General features: G+C 49.6%; 1 protein-coding gene across 1 annotated transcript in view; it reads right to left on the bottom strand.

Moving 5' to 3' along the window:
* Positions 1-3,181: 3,181 nt before the first annotated feature.
* The window catches only part of ARHGEF16 (Rho guanine nucleotide exchange factor 16), a 53,959-nt gene continuing 30,807 nt past the window's right edge, over positions 3,182-26,333 (bottom strand). Inside the window, exons 10-14 of the mRNA XM_060259454.1 lie at positions 20,141-20,298; positions 14,404-14,604; positions 11,979-12,052; positions 5,883-5,984; positions 3,182-4,028 (exon numbers count right to left, since the gene is read on the bottom strand). Coding sequence (XP_060115437.1) covers positions 3,889-4,028; positions 5,883-5,984; positions 11,979-12,052; positions 14,404-14,604; positions 20,141-20,298 — 675 coding nt within the window. The 3' untranslated portion in view covers positions 3,182-3,888. The remainder of the gene's footprint in view (positions 4,029-5,882; positions 5,985-11,978; positions 12,053-14,403; positions 14,605-20,140; positions 20,299-26,333) is intronic.

Raw genomic sequence — 26,333 nt, 5'->3', positions numbered from 1 at the left:
CTACCTCACAGAGTTATTGTGACACAGACAGAAGACGGGACAGCCACTTCCCTGAGCATGAAGCAGTGTGGATAAAATGAAAATGAATGGTGGTGCTGGGCAAGCTGCTGGTTAATGTTTAAAAGAGTCACAAACCTAACGCAAGGACTCGCAAGTACTCTGGAGGGCACACGCGCCCTCAAAGAATATCTGGTTTGCAATATATAGCAAATTAAAAGACTTTATTTACTTAAATATTTGACACAATGCAAATATACAGCAGTATTATATACACATACTTTGTTTCCTGGGAATTACCCCAGCTTCGCACTCACTTTCCCAGGCATCACTGACTTACCAGAACTAACTGCTAAACTCCTGCCCAGGACAGCAGACTGGAACTGAAGGTGGCCACACATATACCGTTTTCGCACACAGCTTACCTCACAGTCACAATCCTGTTCCCTCCGCAGTGTCCGGTCGGATTTCCCACCATCTGCACCGGAGTTACAGGAAGCGCTGCAACTTCTGCGTAGCAAACGTAAACTGGGTTTTAGCGGTTTACGTTTGCGACGCAAAAGCTGCGGCACTTCCTGTAACTCCAGCGCAGATGGTGGGAAATCTGACAGACGCTGCGGAGGGAACAGGATTGTGACTGCGAGGTTAGCTGTGTGCGAAAACGGTAAAGGTGACACCGTTTAAAAGAGCCAGCCACAGCCTCAAGATGGGTCTTGAAGCAGAAGGACTTTACAACAGCAAGGGGGGGGGGGGCTGCTATTCTGGCTGGTGCTGGAGGAAAATCAGTAAGTTAAGCCTAAAGAATCAGAGAATGCAAGAGTGGGAAAGAAGATTCCCTGCATTTCAGATGCCGGCAACGTCTTGCAAACTCTGCGTGAGTGGAAACAGCAATACGTTAAAATGCAATAGGCAAACGTTACCATGAGGTGACATTTCCACATAATCTTTCCAAGCTTCTTCCTTCAAAGGCCGCCCTGGTTGCCTAGAGATGTGACAACTGAAAAGGAACCTTGGAAAGAACAGGCATGGGGGAATCTACAGGGGAGCTCACCTTGTGGCTTAAAACCAGATCTACGTTCAGTGGAATCAAGGCTCTTTCTTTGGACTGTATCATTTGGCATGGCAAAGGTCTGAGACTCTCCCAGTGATGGAGGCACTCCCCTCCCCCCCACACACATGAAAAAAAGCAACAGGGAAGAATTAGACTGAATCCTTTTCCTTATCTATGCTTTTGTTTCAACAGCAAGGAGGATCTGCCCCGCTTTCCAACCCCCTGGCCTGAATAGGTCCCTTAAAAGACTGGTTCTGCTTAAAGCGTATCACTTGCTGTTAGGAGCCCCCGCTAGCTGCCAGATGAACATCATTTCACTAAAATCAGACATCTCTCTGCCCCCCCACCCCCCGCTATACATTTAAAACATTCCTCTAGTTATCTCTTAGCATGTGAAGTGGGCACACTTCAAACCATTCTGAAGTTAAGTTGCCTCAGGGTTTAAACGCACACAGCTACACAAATCACCTAAAGATGACGGACAAAAAAAAAAAGGAAGTAAATTTGGACTTGGCACAGAAAGCAGGAATATTCACATCTGTCTTTTCCCCAGCAGTTTGGCTTCAGAGGATTTATTTACTCCATTTTTTCCCCACCGGAAAGGGCTGCTTCAGAACAAGTCAAAAGCTCTCTCTCCCCCTCTCACACCGCAATACATACAGTTTATGAAGATTCGACCTCTGGTGTAGAAACTTGGTTCTGCACCCATGCGCTAATTCCCCTTAGGATGGGAGACAAAGATCCCAATTCAGTTCTTTTAATCTCCTTTCTCTCTGCAGTTTTGCAAACACGAGCAGGATTCAAGGATGGTTCTTCTACCAAGGAGGAATCTTTCTACTTAGGACAACGCAGCCTTGTTCCTCAGATCCCATCCCCCAGAACAGGCCACCGCTCTCCCAATGTCGTCTTGCCCTCTTTATCCAATGGAGCTCCATGCTCTGAACCAGGGCTTTTTTGTGCAGCAGGAACTCCTTTACATATTAGGCCACACCCCTCTGATGTAGCCAATCCTCATGGAGCTTACAGTAGGCCGTGTACTAAGAGCACTGTAAGCTCTTGGAGGATTGGCTGAATCAGGGGGTGTGGCCTTATATTAGCAAAAGAGTTCCAGCTACAAAAAAAGCTCTGCTCTGAACAATCCACTCTTGCTCTGTGCGGCTTTAACAGCCATGTCCCCCCCACACACACACACCTCAGGTTCCTCTAACCATTTTCTAGAGACCAGCAAGATGCACTTTCGAGAATCCAGAATGGCGTCCAAAGTAAAAACAGAAACTGTCCTAGAAAATTTCTTACCTGCCTGCTGCTTTCCTGGTGTCTTGATGCACCAGCAGCAGACGCAAGCAACGTTAACTATTAACACCAACCATATTCATTACAGGAGGGCAGCGAATTAAAAAAAGGTAGCATCCCCAGCTCAATCGCTCTGGGCCATCTACCCCTCAAACGTGGCAATACTCCATTCCTCCACACTCTGTGCAGCTGTCTGAGCGGCCACCCCCTTTGGCAACTCTGTAGATAAAAAGCCCTCCAAGGAGAAACCAAAATGGTGAGCAGAGGGAGGGGCCTTTATGATCCCCCCCCCACCCCCCTTTCCACTGGGGCTAGTAGACTCTCCTCTGTAACCCGGAGAATTCCTCCCCTTAAAAAAGGCTGGCCCTCATGAAGGTGAAATCCACCCATTTTGACCACAGAAGGGCAGACCAATTCCACAACTGGTCAACCCCCGCCAAAGGTCCCAGAAATGTGTGGCTTCCAGGCAAGTTGGAAACAGTTGCTGCAGTCTGTTTAGGACCAGTTCCAGCCCCCCAATGGTGCAGGTGGATCTGCTCTTTGGAGGGCATGTTAAAGACCCTGGTGATCCACCCAGCCCTTCCGCTACTCACCTCCTGTGACCCTTCGCAAAGTCAGAGCACTGTCAAAGGTTCTACACTCCACCTATATCCAAAAGGCATGACAATCTGGTTCACTGCCCTGTTTCTCTCTCCTTGCAAGTGACCCAGTGTGCATCTGCGAGGAGGAATAAGGAAGGAGAGCTATGGCTGTCCCTCCTCCACTGGCCCAAGGGGCTCTTTCTCTTGCTCTATAAAGGCCAGTGAGTGGAAAGCAATCTGCTCTGAGACGCAGCCGCTCTCCTAGCATCCAAGCCCTGAACGATCAGGTTTATTCCCGTCGTACGCTGCAGCACTCACACTTCTAAAATTGCACAGTAAAAAGAAAAAATCCAGCTGTGCTCCAAGGTCACCCCAGTTAGCACAAGGACAATCATAGCTGCAGGGCAGCTCGCCCTGTCGATGGCAGAGCTTGGCATAAAAGCAGAGGCAGACGGGCACGCTCCTGTCCTTTGCAAACTGGGCACACGTCCATTGTCAAGAAGCAGGTCTGCATTTGTTTCCTCACCAGCGTCTCGCAGAGATTGCCTAAAATGCCTGCCAAAGTGTGGTTTGATCCAGAAGACGACTCTCTTGAAGCCCTGATGGGCTGTTGAGTTTCAACAGAGAGGGGCAAGTACAAGGTACCCCTCTTCCCCAAACCATCTGCCAGCCAGCTACCTTGTCACGGACACCGATCTTTCAATGGTCGCCTTTGGATTTGGCAGAAAAGGAGGGGGTGTGTGAATTTGGCTTGGGGGCTTCCAATTTGCTAACCCCTTGCTGAACAAGCCGCATCTGCCAGGCTGAAGGGGTGTTTGCATCTTTGGACAGCAGCTCTAGATCCAAAACGTTGACAGGAGTATCTTCTTCCAAACCTGGAGAAAACTTTACAGGGAACAACGAGCAGGCTTGCCGTTTCTGGCCCAGCTGAAGGCGTCACGTCCCCAGTGGCAAAAAGGAGTCAGCTTACACATCTGTTTCTATGCGCAGACGTTCCATGCGCTGCACGTTGCGCTGCACGGCACTGCGATTGGTGATCTCTTGGGCACAGGCTTGAGGGAACCAGCCTCTCTCCCCGTCACGCAGACGCTCTCCTAAGTACCAGCCTAGAAGGAGAGAGTTAAGGCAGACAGGTAGATGGCAGGAATTTAAGCAAGCGCTGGGGATGGTCTTATGAATGCTTACTGGGATCAGCATAGTCGTGGGTAGCGCTGCCCAGTCCTAGATCCATCAGTGGCCATTTTGCACAGCATATTGTTGGAACCCTCTGTCAGGGGGCAGTGATGCTCTGTATTCTTAGTGCTTGGGGGGGGGGCACAGTGGGAGGGCTTCTAGTGTCCTGGCCCCACTGGTGGACCTTGTGACAGCACCTGGTTTTTTGTTGGCCACTGTGTGACACAGAGTGCTGGTCTGGATGGGCCATTGGCCTGATGCAATATGGCTTCTCTTATGTTCTTAGATGACTTAGGGTGGCCCTGTAAGGTTTGCAAGGGAAGAGACAAACAAATGGCTTGCCATTGCCTGCCTCTGCACAAAAACCTGGTGGTCTCCCATCCAAGTACTGGACCCTGCTGAGCTTCCAGGTTTAAATGAGATCAGGCCAGCCTGGGCCACACAGGTTGGGGCCTGAACAGGGTGTGACAAAATTGATAACATCCTCTTGACATGAAGCGTTAAGCTCAAGGTGAGCGATGGGTGGAGAGTTTACCCCATAAGCTTCTGGAAGCCAGCCACCAGCTCTCGGGCTTCTTTTCTTGCACACTGATCCACCTTCTACAGCCTGGCATGTGAGATTTTACCTGACAGTCCTCAAGATCAGAACTTGCCTTGCAGTTCTGGGGACTAGAAACATGGGTGGCTTTGCTTAAGAAGGGGGAAGGGAATACACCCTAAAGCTTGAGGGCTCAGTATGGTGAATTTTTACACCTTCATTATGCAGATATGGAAAACATGCTGTGCCCTGAACGTGGCACACTCCAAACCACTTGAGCATGCTAATCTCAGGGAATGGTAATACACCAATCTGGAGTCTCAAAGCACCCTCGTGTGGTGAAAGCCACCAGTTACCACTCCACAGCAAACCATAACCTTCTCAAATGCCAGATCTTCATCATGTTTGTGTAACACATTAACCACCCAAAATCGACAAGGTAAAAATCCATCTAGTGGAGCTTACTCTGACAACGATACGTTTTAATTAACCATTTTAGCCCATCCTTCCTTGTTGGTTTTCCAACCATTGCATCTCTGAAACAATAGGTTAGGTAGCAGGAGAGCGTATTGGAGAAGATCACCTGGGAAGGTCCACAGCTGACTGGGGATCAGAATTCAGGACCCCCAAGTCTTCGTCTGGCGCTCTGTTGACTCTCCCACCGTAGATATAATACTAACATACAGCGCTTGCTTTTGGTGTTCAAAGCACTGTATACAGATGCCATTACAACGATACTTACAGCAATATTGTTAAGGTAGGAAAAAAAAAAAGGTAAAGGTAGTCCCCTGTGCAAGCACCAGTCGTTTCCGACTTAGGAGTGATGCGGCTTTCACGACGTTTTCACAGCAGACTTTTTACGGGGTGGTTTGCCATTTGCCTTCCCCAGTCATCTGCACTTTCCCCCCAGCAAGCTGGGGACTCATTTGACCGACCTTGGAAGAATGGAGGCTTAAGCTGAACCCAGTTTCTGCTGGGATCGAACTCGGGTTGTGAGCCGATAGCTCAGCCTGCAGTACCACAGCTTTGCCACTCTGTGCCACGGGGCTGCTTTTATTGTTAAGGCAGGCCAGTATTAATCTGTGCCATACCGTAGATGAGGCGGGGCTGAGAAAGTACCTTATGCCTGTGGCCCTACAATAAGTTTGTGACGGAGACAAGATCTGAAACTACAACCTCACGGGTCAACTTCAGCTCCTCCAAGTAGGAGACACCTCCCCACAAAGTAATCTTTACAAAGAACACCCACCATCCTCTCGGAGAACGACGAGGACAACGTCCGCCTGCTGCAAGGAGATCTCGTCCGTCTGCTTGGCCAGGTAAGCTCTGGTTATCTCCACCTGTTTGAGACCTTGGGGACAGACGGGAGGGAATACAGAGATGGAGGATAAAAGACCAAGACAAACCACCCATTCCCAAGAGGGCGTTTGCACTGCGCCTCCTTCCCCCGATCCTTTATAACTGCTTGAACTGTCACACCTCTCCCAGCTATCCCCTAGCAGGAAAACAGCATGAAGATTCTTCACTAAATGATCCACAGCCATACAATGACAACCCCCAGACTGTAAGAAAGCAAGCGCAGCCCTGATGGATCAGACCAAAAGTGCATCTGGTCCAGCATTCTGCTTCCCCAGGCGGCTAACCAAATGTCCCCAGAAGACCTATAAGTAGGACACAAAGCCAAAGCCTCCACCGTTGCTGCCCTCCAGAAGCTGGTATACTGTGTCTGAACATGGAGGTTCCATTTAGCCACCAGTGGCTGAAAGACTGGGGCAGGGTGGAGTGGTTTAAGGAGGAAGAACGCAATACGGGTTGATACAGTTTATGTACGGCACACAGAAAAGTGGAGAAATAAGACTTTTTCTCACTCTTACATAACACAAGGGCTTCCTCCAATGAATGTAAATGGCAACAGACAAAAAAAGGCCTCTTCTTCACACTTCATTTATGGAACTCACTGCCACAAGATGTAGTGATAGCTCCTCGTTGAGGAGGCAACTAGGCCAATTCATTGTGGGGTGTGTGTGTGCAGGGCTTTTTTTGGTAGCAGGAGCTCCTTTGCATATTAGGCCACACACCCCTGATGTAGCCAGTCCTCCAAGAGCTTACAGTAGGCCCTGTTCGAAGAGCCCTGTAAGCTCTTGGAGGACTTACTACATCAGGGGTGTGTGGCCTAATATGCAAAGGAGTTCTCACTACAAAAAAAAGCCGAGTCATGTTATCAATAGTTATTTGCCATGCCAGCTAAAGGCAGCCTCCATATTTCAGAGACAGTATAACCGAATACCGGTTGCTAAGAGCCAACCAATGGCAGAGGGACGGTACCTTTCTTACCCTGCTCAAGCACTTCCTGGAAAGGTATGGTTGAAACAGGATGCTAGGTTAGATGGGCCTCTGGGCTGATCCAGCGGGACTCTTCCTATAAACCCAAACAGTTCAGAGACTATAGGGAAAGTGCTGCACCTCTAGCTAGAGTGCTACCTGTTAAGAGCGCAACAGCCCTGCCAGGGAGAAGGGACAGAAATGGGTACTCTAGTCATCCACACAGAGACAATTTGCTACCAGGGCCTGAGCAAACTACACGGCGTAATGTGCTACAATGACCAGCAGAGGGTGCACTAAATCATCTTCAAATGCTGACACTGGATTTTATCTGAATTAAAAAGGACACCAGGAACATTTTAGCATCTACTTGAGCATAAGGCTTTCGTGATTGACATCTCAATTGAGCAGATGCATCAAGGTTTTGCTTTCTTTTTAACATGGTTAGTGGGGAGTCTTTCCTCCCTGCAATGCCCTTAAATAGCATTCCACTCTACTGCATGCTCCTACCTTAAGAACATAAGAGAAGCCATGTCGGATCAGGCCAATGGCCCATCCAGTCCAACAAAAAACCCCAAGTGCCATCAGAAGATTCACAAGTGGGTCTAGAAGCCCTTCCACTTTGCCCCCCCCCAAGCATACAGAGGATCACTGCCCCAGACAGTTCCAATAATATACTGTGGCTAATAGCCACTGATGGACCTCTGCTCCATATTTTTATCCAATCCCCTCTTGAAGCTGGCTATGCTTGTAGCCGCCACCAACTCCCATGGCAGTGAATTCCACATGTTAATCACCCTTTGGGTGAAGAAGTACTTCCTTTTATCCGTTCTAACCCCATTGCTCAGCAATTTCATCAAATGCCCATGAGTTCTTGTATTGTGAGAAAGAGAGAAAAGTACTTCTTTCTCTACTTTCTCCATCCTATGCATAATCTTGTAAACCTCTATCATGTCATCCCTCAGTTGACGTTTCTCCAAGCTTAAAGAGCCCCAAGCGTTTTAACCTTTCTTCATAGGGAAAGTGTTCCAGCCCTTTAATCATTCTAGTTGCCCTTTTCTGGACTTTTTCCAGTGCTATTGTACACAGTATTCCAAATGAGACCACACCATCGATTTATACAGGGGCATTATGATACTGGCTGATTTGTTTTCAATTCCCTTCCTAATAATTCCCAGCATGGCGTAGGTCTTTTTTATTGCAATCGCACACTGTCTTGACATTTTCAGTGAGTTATCTACCACGACCCCAAGATCTCTCTCTTGGTCAGTCTCTGCCAATTAACAACCCATCAACTTGTATTTGTAGCTGGGATTCTTGGCTCCAATGTGCATTACTTTGCAGTTGGCCACATTGAACCTCATCTGCCATGTTGACGCCCACTCACCCAGCCTCAATAGATCCCTTTGGAGTGCCTCACAATCCTCTCTGGTTCTCACCACCCTGAACAATTTAGTGTCATCTGCAAACTTGGCCACTTCACTGCTTACTCCCAACTCCAAATCATTAATGAACAAGTTAAAGAGCATGGGACCCAGTACTGAGCCCTGCGGCACCCCACTGCAAAGACTGCCCTCCACTGCAAAGACTGCCCATTTATACTCACTCTCTGCTTCCTATTAATTAGCCAGTTTTTGATCTACAAGAGGATCTGTCCTTTTACTCCATGACTCTCGAGCTTATTAAGGAGCCTTTGATGGGGAACTTTATCAAAAGCTTTCTGGAAGTAAAGGTAAACATCTATTGGGTTCCCTTTGTCCACATGTTTGTTCACCGCCTCAAAGAACTGTAACAGGTTAGTGAGGCAAGATCTTCCCTTACAGAACCCATGCTGAGTCTTCCTCAATAACTTGTGTTCATCAATGTGCCTACTCATTCTGTCCTTGATAATGGTTTCTACCTACTTTCCCGGTATTGAAGTCAGACTGACTGGCCTGTAATTTCCTGGATCTCCTCTGCAACCCTTTTTAAAGATGGGGGTGACATTTCCTACCTTCCAGTCCTCAGGAGGCAGATTTCAATAAAAAATTACATATTTTTGTCAGGAGATCCAGAAGTTCCTTTGAGTTCTTTCAGAATCCTTGGATGTATACCATCTGGACCTGGTGACTTTATTAGTTTTTAATTTGTCAATCAGTTGTAGGACCTCCTCTCTTGTCACCTCAATCTGACTCAGGTCTTTAAACACCCCTTCCAAAATTAGTGGTTCTGGAGTGGGCAAACACTTTTCATCTTCCACAGTGAAGATGGAGGCAAAAAATGCATTCAGCTTCCCAGCCATTTCCCTATCCTCCTTCAGTAATCCTTTTACCCCATGGTCATCCAAGAGCCCCACTGCCTCCCTGGCTGGTTTCCTGCTTCTAATATATTTGAAGAAATTTTTATTGTTTTTATGTTTTTTGCAATATGCTCCTCATAGTCCCTTTTTGCTTGCCTGATCACAGTCTTGCATTTGATTTGCCACAGCCTGTGTTCCCTTTTATTAATCTCAGTTGGACTAGCTTTCCACCGCTTAAAGGAATCCTTCTTACCTTTTACAGCTTCCATTACTTTGTTAACCATGCAGGCCTTTTCTTACAGCCGTTTGTGCCTTTCTTAACTTGTGGTATATATTTTATCTGAGCTTCTAGGATTGTAGTTTTAAATAGCCTCCAAGCTTCCCCAAGGGTTTTGACTGTATTTACCTTTCCTTTCAGTTTCCTCTTCACATGCTTTCTCATATCAGAAAATTTACCCCTTTTAAAGTTAAACGTGGTTGTGCTGGTCTTTTGGGGCAACTCCCTATTTATACAAATGGCGAAATCAATAACGTTATGGTCACTGCTCCCAAGCGGTGCAGTCACTTTTACATCTCTCACCAAGTCTTGGGCATTACTTAGGACCAAATCCAGGATCGCCCCACCCTTGGTAGGTTCTGTGACCATCTGTTCCATAGCACAGTCATTGAGAGCGTCTAGAAACTCAATCTCTTTCTCTTGACCAGAACACATATTGATCCAATCAATCGGTGGGTAGTTAAAATCACCTATTACGACACAGTTTTTGCATTTAGCCGCTATCTTTAATCCTTCCATCATATTATAATCGTCCTCTCTCTTTTGATTTGGTGGGCGATAACAAACTCCCATAGTTAAATTTCCTTTTGGGCCCTCTATTTCAACCCAAAGCATTTCTAGAAGGGAATCTAATTCTCTGACCTCAGTCCTACTGGATTGTATACCCTCTCTGACATACAGAGCCACCCCACCTCCAACCCTACCCTCCCTATCCTTCCGATATAACTTATATCCAGGAATCACCGTGTCCCACTGATTCTCCTCATTCCACCAAGTTTCTGAAATTCCCACAATGTCTATGTTTTCCCCCCAACACTAAACATTCCAACTCACCAATTTTACTTCAAACAATACCCAGAAAATAGAAGTAGGGAGTGTTTTACAGGACAGACCTACAAGAAAGACAATCTGAGCAAGAATATTTGGCAGCCACTCCTGCTCATTTGCCCTCAGGGCAAAATGCTAAGGGTAAAAAGCATATCCAGCTAAGGGTACAAAGCATGAGATTTCAGCAAGTGTCAAGGCTGTTTCATACATTCCTTGACTGAGAACTGCAACCTCAGAGCAAAGGTGTGCATTTGCAAACAGGCAGTCAAAAGAGGGGGAAATGAAACCCTTCCCCAGGGCTTTTTTAGTAGCAGGAACTCCTTTGCGTATTAGGCCACACACCCCTGATGTAGCCAATCCTCCAAGAGCTTACAGGGCTCTTAGTACAGAGCCTACTGTAAGCTCTGGGAGGATTGGCTACATCAGGGGTGTGTGGCCTAATATGCAAAGGAGTTCTGCTACAAAAAAAGCCTTGCCCCTCCCTATGGGCTCAAATCGCCTCAAATGCCTGCAAGGACCAGCAGAGTTCATTCACACATCTCAACTGTCACACATCAAAATGTGGGCTGGGTGTTTATAACGATCCATGCACTTCTCTGCACTTGATGAATGGCAGATGAAGGGAGGGATCATCTGCCCTGGAAAACACCACATTTGGGGTGGCAGCGGAAAAGTTACTTATCTGCAGTGTCAATCAAATATACAAATTATGGGCTTGTAATAGGAATTTTTGCATTTTTACGACACCACCCTGAAACTCTCACTCCCCTTCATAATTGTCAGACATATTTCAAGCTGACACGTGGTTTTTGCACCTGTGTGGGTCAGCATTCCTCAGCCCAAGTGGCCGTCAGTACAATCCCAAACAGAATTATGCTCTGCTAAATCCAGGGGCTTCTAATAGTGCACACACTGCATTGTAAGGTTGGTAACTGCTCTTGATGCATGTTCAAAACTGGGGTCCTTTAATCCCTTCCTTTGGGGTGTGAAAGTGCCAGGCAAACTGTGGGATCACTCAGCTCTGGGTTGAGCCCAGAAACATTCAAAGTTAGCCAGTTTGGTGTAGTAGTTAAGTGTGCGGACTCTTATCTGGGAGAACCAGGTTTGATTCCCCACTCCTCCACTTGCACCTGCTGGAATGGCTTTGGGTCAGCCATAGCTCTGGCAGAGTTGTCCTTGAAAGGGCAGCTGCTGTGAGAGCCCTCTCAGCCCCAGCCACCTCACAGGGTGTCTGTTGTGGGGGGAGAAGATATAGGAGATTGTAAGCCGCTATGGGTCTCTGATTAAGAGAGAAGGGTGGGGTATAAATCTGCAGTCTTCTCCTATTGTGGAAGCATAATATAGTTGCTTGTGCAATACATATAGCTGCTTCTGCATCCCAGCTCTAAGCAGCATTATGAGAACATGCTTGCACCAAAATCATGTGAACCCACTGCTAAAAATGCTCATTTTTTTTAATGGAGAAAGCTCGTCAAACTAGTGGAAAGAAGCTACTTGGATTTGGGATGGGGCTCATTCACACATGCAAGTCACAAACAAGCAGGAATAGAGGAAAAGGCACAAAGAAGCAGGAATAGAGGAAAAGGCACAAAGAAGCAGGAATAGAGGAAAAGGCAAGGATTCCATGCCAGAAGTTGTACCTCCTTTGTCTGCTGTGTCCTTCTCTTTTTCCTCCCGGTGCATCAAAGCTGTGATCCATCTTGCGCGATCACTCCTGCCGAAAGCAAAGAGCATGTGTGGGGCTGTATCTTTAGGAAGTCTATCCCCCAAAGTTCGTGCAGACAGACATACGTTCTCTTCAGAACTGCTGCCCTACTGTTGGGCTGATCATTTCCGCAGCCTTCTGGAGCTGCCTGTGTGGAGAGTGTAACGGGGAGAGCTGTGGACACCACCTGCCTGGGCTGCAATCAGAGGCTCATAAAGTGATGTGCTGCTGCCCCCATGTGGTGAACCACTAAGATTACAGGTTGAAAAGTCTGAAACTGACCCATTCTGATACAGGTGGTGATTGCGACATAAAAGAGCGGTTGCATGAGGCAGAGCCGGAAATCCACACACCGGAAATCCGAAGTGCAAGGGAGAAAAGGGGTAACTTAAAACTATACCAGGAAAGAGAGTAATAAAACCAATACCGTGGTGGCAACTGCCACTGAAACAATGATATTTGCATGTGTGTGCACATTTGCGTGTGCGTGCCTGGAAGTCACGCACTTCCGGGGGCTTGGATGTTTTCAGAGAGGTGGCTTTCTAAAGTCTGCCTCTGCAGCCCGGCTCTGGTGTTCCTTTGGAGGCCTTCCTTCCAAGCAGGGGTGGAATTCTAGTCGGAGCTCCTTTGCATATTAGGCCACACACCCCTGATGTAGCCAATCCCCCAAGAGCTTACAAGGCTCTTTTTTGTAAGCTCTTGGAGGATTGGCTATATCGGGGATGTGGCCTGATATACAAAGGAGCTCCTGCTAGAATTCCACCCCTGCTTCCAAGTACTTGCCAAGGTCGGCCCTACGTAGCTTCTGAGAGCTGATGAGACTGAGCTTGCCTGGGCTATCCAGGACAGGGCAAAACCAGGTCATTTTCATCTGCAAAGCCAATCAAGTCTTCAGGGGCAACTCAGAAGTCCCACCCACTTCCCAGAAACACTTGCTGGGCACCAAGAAAGGTGTGGGCAGACGGCCAAGTGCCCATAACAATTGGGAACTCCTGGATGAAACAGGTAAGACTGGGTTAGCTTTGTGCTGGAAAGAATGTCATCAGATGAGCGGCTCTGTGCATGCAGTACATTTGCACACATTCCTGAATTTAAGATCAACACACGTGTTAAATTTGCATGAGCCAATTTGGAATCAAACTCAAAACTCAAAGCGGTTTATTTCAGTATGTAACCAGCACAACTTGGTTAAAACACTGCTGAATGCCGTGCAGAAGATGCAGCCATTGCTAAGAAAAGAATTAAATGGGAACTTTATAGTATTCAAGGAAGAAAAATAAGTAAATAACTTATCTTTTATAAAATAGGAACGTACAAGGACTCAAAAGTCCCTCGATCACTTCTTTACATAATTTTTGTGGGTTGTAAAAGCTCCAGCCAGAAATGCAGCGCAAGCAAACATAACCTTGAGATTAGAATCCAACAAAAGCATTTTATACTTAATTCTGAATCTAGGTGACCTGGAGATCGCTCTAATAAGGGTTGGATGTACTTAACACATACTTCTTGATAATACCCACAATCAAACAAGGTATGTTTGATAGTTTAAACAGAGGCAAACACACTCCGCTATTGGCAGGCCTTGAATTCAGCAAGAGCTCAAAGGAGTGCAGCTCCTGAACCTTTCTGAGGGTTCCCCCTCCTCCTCCCCACCTACTCTGTCCATTGAATAGTAGGTGCAGCTGCATAACAATCCCTGGATTAGAAGAGGGAACAGCCAGCCAGCCACCAGGAGCTTTGCCACACCCCCAGCAGCCCTCATTAATCCCTGGAAAAGCCCATGTCACCCTTTCTCCACTTCTTATGTGATTTTGGGCGGTGGGTGGCATGCTGGCATTTTTTGGGTGGAGGGGGCGGCCAAGGAGAGCCCCAGGTGAGCGAGGCCTGCTTGGGCTGGCTGGATCTCTAGCCAGCCCAAGCAGGCTTCACTCACCCGGCGCTCTCCTTTCTTGCATCAGGTTGCTTTAGGCTGGTGGGGCGGTGGCATATGCTAACGGATTATGCTAATAAGTCCCTCCACCTATTTTTCTTCAAAACAATTGAAGAAAAATATTGGGATCTCTTTTACAGCGGCCCTCTACAACTGCAGATGGAAAAATATGACATCAGGCCATAGAAAAGGCCCTTTGATGGGATGGGATTTTGAATTGTGATGAGTACAAAGCAGGAGAAACCATATCTCCCATTTGGGGAGGGGTTAAAAAATTCGGAGCCCAGGCAAGATCGTTCTGCCCCTCGACGTCTTGTATTTGCTGTGACCCTTGTCTAATCTGGAGCCAGGATTTTGAATCACACGCATTTGGAAAACACGAACAGCTGCATGTTCTACAGGGAACCTTGTGTCAACCCACAATACTCACAGGGATTCTGCAGCCAGCACAACCACCTCCCGCTTGCCTTCGCTGTCCCTGTTCATGATCACGCGGAACAAGTGGCCGCTACGGGGAATGCTGCTGGGTCCCGGCTTGCCTGGGGGAGAAGAGGGAACATCGGGGTTCTCGATTTTTTCCACCGATATCTGATCCAGCATGGCGTAGTTCAGGACTGCGTAACTCTCCTCGCTACAAGAAAGAAAGAGGCAATATAAGATGGGAATCGCAAAGCTAAGCGACAACAGCCATGACAGAATTAAATCACAGTTCCACATAACATTTTGCTCCCAGTTTGGTGAAAGCCAGTTTGGTACAGTGGTTAAGCGTGCAGCCTCTTGTCTGGGAGACCTGGGTTTGATTCTCCACTCCTCCACTTGCACCTGCTGGAATGGCCTTAGGTCAGCCATAGCAGGAGTTGTCCTTGAAAGGGCAGCTGCTGTGAGAGCCCTCTCAGCCCCACCCACCTCACAGGGTGTCTGTTGTGGGGGAAGAAGATATAGGAGATTGTGAGCCGCTCTGAGTTCAGAGAGAAAGGCGGGGTATAAATCTGCAGTCTAACCACTACACCAAACTGCAGAGAGCCAGTTTGGTGTAGTGGTTAAGTGTGCGGACTCTTATCTGGGAGAACCGGGTTTGATTCCCCACTCCTCCACTTGCACCTGCTGAGATGGCCTTGGGTCAGCCAGAGCTCTGGCAGAGGTTGTCCTTGAAAGGGCAGCTGCTGTGAGAGCCCTCTCCGGCCCCACCCACCTCACAGGGTGTCTGTTGTGGGGGAGGAAGGGAAAGGAGATTGTGAGCCGCTCTGAGACTCTTCAGAGTGGAGGGCGGAATATAAATCCAATATCATCTTCTTCTTCCCAGTGACTGCCACCCATCACAAATTTTAGCCAACATTTCCCCCCTCCCCCAGGATCTCAAGAGAGCTCACATGACGTCTCCCTCCTGCATTTTAGCTCCAAAATCTCCTCGTAACGGCCCTTCTCAGCCTAGCTTGACCCTACCTCAATCAGGAATGGCATGGCAGAGAAGGGATGTGAAGAAGAAGACCGCAGATTTATACCCCGCCCTTCTCTCTGAATCAGACTCAAAGTGGTTTACAATCTCCTTTATCTTCTCCCTCCCCAACAGACACCCTGTGAGGTGGGTGGGGCTGAGAGAGCTCTCACAGCAGCTGCCCTTTCAAGGACAACTCCTATGAAAGCTCTGGCTGACCCAAAGCCATTCCAGCAGGTGCAAGTAGAGGAGTGGGGAATCAAACTCAGTTCTCCCAGATAAGAGTCTGCACACTTAACCACTACACCAAACTCACCACTCTCTTGAATCTGGGATGCCTAGTTTCAGCCCAATGCTATAAGGACTGCAGCATACTGGTGCTTCTCAGCAAATTTCATTGCCAGTGGGACTCTGAGAACTGCGGAGTTTCCCCTTGTATCTGACTCGGGGGGTGGTGGTGTTGTACTCAGCCACACTTCCCAGAATCACACAAGCAATACAAGCTCAGAGCACTTCATAAGTCAGAAGTCACAACAAGCAAGGAACATCCTAAAATTATACTTGGTTTCTCCTCCTGCCATAAAGTGGCCTTTGTTAACATTTGCATTCACTTCATTTATTCTCTGCCTTTCTCCCCAGTGAGGAGGCTGACAGGGTTCTCCCGTCTCCATTTTACCCTCACAACGACCCTGCAAAGTAGGTTAGGTTGAGAGTGCGTGACTGGCCCAAGATCATCCAGCAAGCCTCCATGGCAGAGGGGAGATTTAAACCTGCCCTCCCCCCAAATCTGAATCCACCACTCAAACCCCCTTTCCCTTCCTCACCTGCTTATAACTTAGTAGATTTGGGCAAGTCTGGAGAGGGGAGAGGCAGAACCTGAAAAGAGTGATGGAGGGGAGGAGTTCCCTTCAGCTGGACCTTTCTGAGCACCACAGAAATCTCCAGCGGGGAGGGGGGGGGGGAGTCTCAAGTTTTTGGGAGAATTTACTTGATTTCATTCATTCATTCATTCAATTTCTAACTGGCCCTTCCCTGCACAGCAGGGCTCATGGTGGGGTACATCCTAATAAATAATTAAAAACATAACTTTACAATATTAAAATAATCATTCGAGTAGCACTCAGTCAAATCAAACCCAAGCATTGCAGGTGGCTACTGCCATGGCAGGTGAAGTTCCGGGTCCTTCTCCCCCATGAGCACCCAAAACAGCTCCTTAGCTCCAATCCGTCATCACAACAACCCTGTGAGGGACGTTAGCCCAAATGGGCCAAGGTTGCCCAGCAAGCTTCCATGGCAGAGTGAGGATCTGAACCCAGGGCTCCCATATCCAAGGACAGCACGCCAGCCATATATAGCAGGAGCTCCTTTGCATATTAGGCCACACACCCCTGATGTAGCCAATCCTCCAAGAGCTTACAGGGCTCTTAGGACAGGGCCTGCTGTAAGCTCCAGGAGGATTGGCTACATCAGGGAGGCGTGGCCCAATATGCAAAGGAGTTCCTGCTACAAAAAAAAGCCCTGACCGCTACCCCACACTGACACCATTCTCCAAAGAGGCAGGAGGAAACAAAGATCATTCTGAACTGTGACGAGTGGATTCTGTCCCATCACCAGGCAAACTTTTTTTAAAAAAAAATTGGGATCTTTTAAAGGAAACTTTAAAAACGTTTTAAAAACTCGTGATACGACATCACCCCCGAGTCGGAAACGACTGGTGTTTGCACAGGGGACTACCTTGACCTTTTTTATAAAAAAAGGAAACTTTGCTTTTAAGCCTCCTTTTCTGTGCTATCAAAATTGAATCAAACCAAAGCAGGACAATCCGGTTTCCAAACCTCTGGAAAAATTACAGCAGGCTGTTAAAAAGATGGGATGAGGTTACCCTGGATGGGAATGGGTCTGGCCCCCTCCATTCTAATGGCCACATGAAGCCTGGGAACAAAACGGGTCACGCCCCACATCTGCCGTTCCCACACTCCGTCCGTCTCCTCACCACTCCTTCATGACTGAGCAACCAGCACTCCAAGCTTAGGGGCAAGAATTTCCCCTGAGATGTCACTCAAGCGACGACAAGATGAGCGGAAGGGGAGAGAAACTGGGAGGAGAAGCGACAGGGAGTCTCCAGACAGAGTGGGGGAAAATTCCACAAGGGAAAGCTCGTTCTCATAACCAGGCCATCAGCAGTCCCCCAGGAATCCAGCCACTTGGCATTCCAGAGCAAATTCCACAGCTTCCTGCTTCTCGTCAACCACGTTTTCTGGAGCGTTTCTGCGGCAGAGGGCAGGAGCGCCCTTTGCTTGTGCACAGTATCCTGCAACTTCAGACACAGGAAGCTGGCTCATGGCAAACTGGACCGCTGGTCCAGCTAGCTGGATATCGGCCTCCCTGCCCATCATTTCTACCTTTGCCCTAAAGCTGGGGAAAAAATAGTGAAAAATAAACCCCAAATGGACTTTCTGAGGCAACTGAAGGGAAGCTGTGTGTACTTTCTTCAGGTGTAAGAAAAGGCTTGGCAAAGAGATTTTCGTTTACAACCCATCCGCCCTGCCCCCAAATCTTCTCATCTCTATCTCTTGTTCATTAGACCAAACTTCACAAAGCCTGCGATGGATGGGTTTCCCTTTGTGCGTCAGAGCCAAGTTGTCTTTGGATTATCTGCAACCCCTTTTTCCATGTAGATTTTCCCATTGTTGCAGCTGTTCCCCATTACGCCTTGCCTCGGGGAAGAACTGACCTAGGCTCTGCCCAAGTTTCAGCTCAGGACACGACCCTCCGGAAACCAAAGCAAGCTTATCAACTTTAAAACTGAAATGCAGACTGGAATATTCTCAGCATAAAGCTGGCTACCAAAACAAACTTCCCAGGTGGCCTCCAGGCGTGCGCACACACACACACAACAATGGAAAGGTTCTTCCAACCAATCCTGCATGCCTATTCTGAGGACAGGGTTACCAACCTCCAGGTTCCAGTGGGAGATCCACCAGTTTCAGGGCTTGCTCCTTGCCACGAACCAGCTGACCAGTGGGAGAAGGAAAGGAAAGGTCTGCTGTGCAAGCACCAGTCATTTCCAACTCTGGGGTGACGTTGCTTTCACAACGTTTGCACAGTAGACTTTTAACAGGGTGGTTTGCCATTGCCTTCCCCTAAAGAGGGACATCGTGTTTGTGGGGGGGGGGATGCTCTGATTTCTGGGCGGGATGCTCTGGTTTTCGGGCAAACTCTTTGATTTAAGCTCAATTTAACCGTAGAGTTTACTCAAAGCCCAGAGCATCGTCCACATAACATCCCCCCACGTGATGTCACTGTGTTGGGGATATCATGCAATGTCCCCCACTCATCCCGGAATGCCCTCCAAACCCCCCTGCTGGAGAGGTGAGGGGACCTGGGAACAAATGAACATATGAAGCTCCCTTATACTGAATCAGACCCTCGGTCCATCAAAGTCAGTCTTGTCTACTCAGACTGGCAGCAGCTCTCCAGGGTCTCAAGCTGAGGTTTTTCACGCCTACTTGCCTGGACCCTTTTTAGTTGGAGATGCCGAGGATTGAACCTGGGACCTTCTGCTTACCAAGCAGATGCTCTACCACTGAGCCACTGTCCCTCCCCGTCTGAGGACCACAACAAGGTTACATGCATGAAGCACACTAAACTTTTTTTTTTGAGTGATACATCACATCTTGGGGTTATCACTGATTAGTCAAAATTCGACCCTACAGAGCTGAGGGTGGGATATTTGGTTCCCCTTCCCCATTTCATTCTCCCAGCCACTGTATGAGGAAGGCAACAGTGAGCGTGCCATTGTAGCAAGGCCAACCAGCAAGCTACATAGCAATGCAGGGATCTGAATACAGATCTCCTAGATCAGAGGTGGCCAAACTTGTGTTAATGTAAGAGTCACATAGAATAAACCTCAGATGTTTGTGGGCTGCAAGACAGAAAGGAAGGGAGGGAGGGATGGAAAGAAAGCAACTTTAACTGCATTCTCCAAACTGTCAGCTGGCTTGGCTTGAAGAAATGATTTAAAGAGAGAAATGTCTTCTCCAAGCTGGCCGATGGGGCAGTGGGGGCTTCAAGCGCCACATAATATGTGTGAAAGGGCCACATGTGGCCCCGAGCGGCAGTTTGGCCACCCCTGGCTTAGATCCTAGGTTGAAGTTCTAAGCCAGTGGGTCTCCATTGTGGTGTCAAGAGACACCATCATGCCTCCTGACCCCTTCTCTTGGTGCCCACCAAATGTTTTTAGAAAGCTGGCAGGGCCAATAGATGCTGTTTCACAGCAGGACTTCTGACTGGCCACTGAAGATCCATTTGCCTATGCATATCAAAATAATGTTTCAGTGGTGGCTGCTACCCTACTGTTGGTTTTATTCTCTCTTGCTTCTTACAGCGTTTTTTAAAATTAAATCTCTTTTCTCCTTCACTTGGGCTTCTTCTGTATTTGGCCCCACCTCCTGCAGCAGCCATTTTGTGGATGGCTCAACTTCCTGCAGCAGCCATTTTGTGCCTGAATCCGCCATCTTGTGCCAGAATTCCAAAGGTGCTGACAGGTTCAAAAAGGTTGGGGACTCCTGTTCTAACCACTACATCACACTGACTTTCAACCTTTCCTGTCTTCATGAAAACCAGGATGCTGTGTATGTCCTCTCCACCCTGTCCCACTTGTGAGGAGGTGAAACTTCTCATGAACCAAAAGACCCCAAAGGCAGTCCCCACCCTGACCTCCACCTCTCACCTCTTTTTCTTGGTGATGATCAGGACATCATTAAAGACAAAGAGGTAGCAGCTCCCCCGTCCAGAGCCCTTCCGGAAAATTCCCCCTTCCTCCACCAGGGGCAGGGCAAGCTCCCCTCTCTTCAGGAGCCAGCGGGAAGCAGAAATCAGGGGAAAGTTCTAGAAGAGAGAAGGCAGGTTACGTTATAATAAATGCTGAATAGGATGTCGTGACACCATGGAAACGTCTACTTTCACAGCCCAGCCACTTAAACGGCTTATTATTATTATTATTATTATTATTATTATTATTATTATTATTATTATTTTTAAAAAGCTGGTGAGCCTTTGTGTATCTTGTGGCAGTGAATTCCACAAAATGGCTATTCACCGAACTCGCTGCCACAGGATTAGGGCTGAGCACACAACATGGGTCTTTTTGGCTACTTATTTCCTTCATTTACACTCTGCCTTTCTCCCCAGTGGGAAGGTAAACCAGCTTACAGTGCTCTCCTGTACTCTTCCCCCCTTCACAACGACCCTGACAATGAGTGACTGTCACCCAGCAAAATTCCATGGCAGACTGGGTATTAGGACCCCGTTCTTCTGATCCTAGAGTGGCTCCCTAGCAAAACTACATTCCTGCCCTGTAGGCATCTTCTCTACTTAAGAAAAGGGAGACACCCCCCCAAGATTCCTGCTTTGACACATTCCACGGCTCTCTGCTACATCCCTACCATGGATACCAGACAACTCTCTCTCTCTCTGCCTCTCCTCACCTTCTTGTAAACACAAAACTGCAAGGGGGGGGGGGAATCCCCCCACCCCAATTGAAGGATTGTAGGCTTGCCGCCCTGCATTTGGCTAACCATGGAAAAACAGGTTTCCTACCTGTAACTGATGATCTTCGAGTGGTCATCTGTGCAGTCACACCAATGGGAGAGGCGCCGGCGCCGATCACGATCGGTAACTTCAAAGCCGCGGATTTCCGCGCCCCCGCCCCGGTGCGCATGCGCAGGCACCCCTCCCCTGCGCATGCCCAACGGGGCAGGAGCGGACATCCCGCCAGTTCCTTCTGACCGCTGCAGGAGCCCTGGACGGACCCGCAGCAGTGGGGAAGGTGGGCGGGTAGTGTGACTGCACAGATGACCACTCGAAGATCATCAGTTACAGGTAGGAAACCTGTTTATCTTCTTCGTGGTCTCTGTGCATCACACCAATGGGAGAATAGCAAGCTCACCACATACCTGGAGGAGGGTTGTGTGGTCCGTCAATAGGCGAGCGACTGCAGAACTGCACTGCCCACCGACGAACTCTGTCTCCACTGAAGGTCCAGCGCATAGTGTTTGATGAACGTATGCGGGGAGGACCAAGTAGCTGCTTTGCAAATGTCCGGCAAAGGCACCCCCTTCATGAACGCAGCTGAGGTAGCCATTGCCCTCGTGGAGTGAGCTCTGATAGGCCCCGGCAGAGGCCGCTTACGCAGCAAGTAGCACAGCTTAATTGTCTCTGTCAACCACTTGGACAGTCTCTGTGAGGAGATTCTCTGCCCCATAGAGGCCGAGGCATACGAGACGAAGAGCCTGGAGTCCTTGCGCACCGGTTTGATTCTATGTAAATAAAAGGAGAGTGCGCGCTTCACGTCAAGAGCGTGAAAACGTCTTTCCGAAGCCGAAGTGGGGTTCGGGAAATAGACCGGTAAGTAAATCTCCTTGTTTAAATGGAAGGCAGACACCACCTTCGGTAGGAAGGTCACATCTGGTCGCAAACGCACCCCTTCCGTGCTGAACTGCAGATAAGGGTGGTCACATCGCAAAGCCGCCAGTTCTCCCACCCGACGTGCTGAGGTAATGGCCACCAGGAAAGCCGCTTTCCATGAAAGAAGCTGCAGGGAACAAGTGGCCATAGGCTCAAAGGGTTTTCCCATGAGACCCTCCAAAACCCCGGGTAGGTCCCAGGAAGGCAAAGGAGCCCTGACAGAGGGGTACAGCCGCACCAGCCCCTTCAGGAAACTCTTGGTGGTAGGGTGAGTGAACACCGACCTGCCCTCAACTTGCTCATGGTTGGCTGAGATGGCCGCCAGGTACACCCTGATGGAAGAGACCGTCAGTCCCCTGTCCAACAAGGAGACCAAAAAGTCAAGGATGCTAGGGAGGCCCGCCCTCCTTGCGTCACTGCCCCTTTGAGAGGCAAATTTAACGAACTGAGTCCATTTGTAGGCATAGGACTTCCTCGTTGACTCCTTCCTACAATTAAGGATGACGTGTTGCACCCTCTCTGACAGCTCGCTCAGCCGAGCTTCCATGCCGTCAATTTCAGATGCGGGACGTCGTGGTGAACTATCCTGCCCTGCTGGGAGGAAAGTAGGTCCGGCTCCCCTGGGAAGTGGTGAAACCTGCCCTTGGACAACTGTAGCACAGGGGCGAACCAGTGTTGCCTGGGCCACCAGGGGGTGATCAGGATGCCCCTCGGACGCTCTGAGTATAGTTTCTGCACTACCCGTGTGATGAGCGGGATCGGGGGAAACAGATAGAGGTGGAGGCGGTACCAGCGAAGCAGAAGACCGTCCCCCAGCGACAAGGGATCTTTCCCCCCCCGGCAACAAAAGTTCTCGCACTTTCTGTTGTCCCGAGTGGCGAAGACGTCTATCTCCGGAGTCCCCCACTCCTGGAAGACCGGCTGTAGGAAGGTCCAGTTCAATTCCCACTCGTGCAGGGACGCTCCTCCCCTGCTGAGGAAGTCCGCACATACATTTTGCTCGCCCGGGAGGTGAGCTGCAAAGAGGTAAGTGTTCATCTCCATGCAAATCTGCCATACCTGCAATGCTAGAAAACACAACTTGCGAGACACCGTGCCGCCCTGCCTGTTTATATAGGTCAGCGCCGTGGTGTTGTCCGTCAGTATTGCTACAGTTCGGTTTGCTAGCAGTGGCCTGAAAGAGAGGATAGCGTGATGAATCGCCAGAAGTTCTAGGAAGTTGATATGATATTGCAGGTGGTCCCTGGGCCATCTGCTGCCCACGCAAAGACCGTTGACATGTGCCCCCCATCCCCATAGGGATGCGTCTGAGGTCAGAGTCACTGTCGGCTGTGGCCTGTGGAACGGTGCCCCTTGAAGCAAGTTTTGCTTGTGGCACCACCATGTCAGAGACGCCAGGATCTCCTGCGGAATGGAAAACCTGCGTAGCGGAGGGTCCATCCCACAACGGAATCGTCTCAGGAACCACAACTGAAGACTCCTCATGTGCAGCCGTGCAAACGTCAGCACCGCCGTAGTGGCTGCCATTAGTCCCAGCAATCGCAGAATCTGGAGTGCAGTTACGGTTTGGCTTGACCGGAAAATGTGTATTAAGTCTATAATGTCCTTTGCTCTTTTCTCCGGCAGAAATGCCCTGCACTGTTGTGTGTCCAGAATCGCCCCAATGAATTGGATCCTTTGGGATGGATGGAGGAAGGACTTCTTCATATTCACTCGTAACCCCAACTGTTGGAGGAGGTTCAGGGTGGTGGAGATATGCTTCAGGAGGTCGGGTTCGGATCCGGCCACCAGAAGCCAATCGTCGATGTACGGGTATATTGCTATGCCCTGCAATCTGAGGTGGGCCGCCACCACTACCATAGTCTTTGTGAATACCCTTGGGGCTGTTGACAACCCAAAGGGAAGCGCACGGTATTGGAAGTGCGAAGTCCCAATGGCGAACCTTAGAAATTTTCTGTGAGCTGGATGGATGCTTATATGAAAATAAGCATCCTGGAGGTCCAATGTAGCCATCCAGTCTCCAGGGTTTAGCAGAGGAAGTATGTTGGACAGGGATGTCATACGAAACTTTTGGTGTGGTATAAAGTCGTTGAGTCCCCGAAGGTCCATTATGGGCCGCAGGCCCCCATCCCGCTTCGGGACGGTAAAATAGCGGGAGTAGAACCCCATTCGGACTTGGTCTGGCGGAACGGGTTCTATGGCCTTCTTCTCGAGCAAAGTCCTCACCTCCTCTCGGAGGGTGGGAGACGGGGTGGTGTAGACGAATGTTGGAGCCTTCGGCTCCTGTAGAAATTCGATTAGATAGCCCATCCGGACTATCGATAGCACCCAGTGGTCTGTTGTTATGGACGACCACGCTCGGAAAAAGGGCCAGAGGCGGGGGTGGTCTGAAGAATTGGTGGGGGTGTGGTAAAGGAAGGGGGGGAAGTCAAAGGCCCTGTTTAGCCGGCCTGTTCCCCTTTTGCCTGGAAGACTGGGAGGAGGTAGGCGAGTATTTGGCCTTAGCCCCGTACTGGGACTTGCTGAAGGAGCCCGAGGTCTTGGGCCGCCATTGTTGGTCCCCAGATTGCTTCTGGAAGGGTTTCTTGCTCCATGCCTTGGACCATGGACGCTTGGTTTGCTGCCTGGATGACGCCGGTACCCCCAGATTCCTGGAGGTACGGATGCTTTTGTCCATGTCTTGGAGCACCGTATCGGTGGTGGCGCTGAATAGCCCCTTTCCATCGAAAGGTAAGTCCTCGACATAAGCCTGGGTGTCGGCCTGTAAGGCTGTGGACCTCAGCCATGAGTGTCTCCGAAGAGTCACAGCCGAAGTAAGAGTCTTGGCACCTATATCCCCAGCGTGTTTAGCGGAGTTTAACTGCTGCTTGGCCAATGCCGTGCCCTCGTTCTGGATTTTCTTAAGGGCATTTCTGGAGTGTTCTGGAAGCCCTGGGAGTAAGGTGGACACACGATCCCATAGGGCGTATTGATAGCGCCCCATGCAGGCCGCGTAATTGGCGACCTTGAGGCCCAATGCCCCTGCCGTGTAAAATCTTCGCCCCAGACCATCTAGCTTCTTACCCTCCTTGTCTGGAGGGGTGGCGTGGGTCTTCCTGGCCTTGGAGGATGAAGCCACTACGATTGAATTGGGTCGGGGGTGATTGAAGAGAAAGTCCGCTGAGGATTCTTGAATACGGTACATGTGATCAAGCCTGCGCGATGTAATAGGGGTGGAAGCAGGCTTGTCCCATGAAGCTTTTGCAGTGTGTAACATCACCGTTGTCAATGGAAGCGCTACGGCCGTCGATGTATCCATCTGAACGATGTCGAATACGCTATCGGTAACGACAGGCACAGGCTGAATGGTCGACAAAGATATAGACTGAGCCATCCTTTTTATCAGTTCCCCATAGGATTTTAAGTCCTCCGAAGGGGAGATGGGCTGGTCTTCTCCGACCTTGTTTGGGGGAGATAGCTCCTCTGAGGACAGCTGCTCCTCTTGGATAGAGCCCTCGGAGGATCTCGGTGAGTCCGGGGACTCCGACTGGTCTGACTGAGCGGGTCGATCGCGAATCGGTTCCGGGGCCACAGTCTCTTCGGTGGGAGGAGACTTCTTCCTCTTAGCCGGTTCCTCGGCCGGAGGCTTCGACATCGACGCCGACGCTTTGCACTTCGGGGGGCGGTACGATGTCCTCGAACGGTAAGATGCTTCCGAACGTTGGTCCCAATCAGGCTGACGAGGAGGGAACCAGGGAAACATAGACGGCATCGGGCAGGACCCATAGAGGTATTGCCATTGCCTTTGGTCCCACGAGAGCGGTGGCGGTGTTCGCAGTCGTGGGGAAACTTCTCGGTGCCTCCTAGGAGATCGATCCTCCGGAGATCTCTCCTTCGATGACCGACGATCCCGTCGATACCGAGGACTCCAGGATCGGTCCCGTTGGGATGTCTTAAGCTGGTCCGGATGTGGCACCCGTTTCAGTGTTAGAGGGGAGACTCTCTGCGCACTGCGGGATCGATCCCGAGGAGTCGTCTCCGGTCGATCTCGAGAGCTGTCCTTCTCCTCCTGAGTGAGGTCCGAAGGGCTGTCATCGCTCACCAGACGTTGCGCCGATTCCAGATCTCGGTCGGAGTCGGAAGAGATCGCTATCTGCGTCGACATCGATTCGAGCGGCACAGTCGGTCGATGCCGAGCCGGGGAGGCCAGCAACTTTAAAGGCGGTAACACTGGAGTTGTTAGATCGGGCGGCGATGTCGGTGACGAGGTCGCAGGAACCTTCTTATGCTTCTGTTTGTCGGACTTTTTCTTCGACCCCGCAGAAGCTCCTTTATCCTCCTTAGACCTCTTCGCTGGTGTCGAGGTCTCTGGTAACGAAGCCGAGCCCGCTCTTTTCAGGGGGCGATCGGCATCGAGGGAGGTTTTGTCGGTATCGACCACCGACGTCGAGGATTTTGGCGCGCTTTCTGATGACGCC

This window comes from Heteronotia binoei, chromosome 18 (genome assembly GCF_032191835.1).
Source record: "Heteronotia binoei isolate CCM8104 ecotype False Entrance Well chromosome 18, APGP_CSIRO_Hbin_v1, whole genome shotgun sequence".
Lineage (NCBI taxonomy): Eukaryota > Metazoa > Chordata > Lepidosauria > Squamata > Gekkonidae > Heteronotia > Heteronotia binoei.
This window is presented reverse-complemented; position numbering and strand designations above follow the sequence as displayed.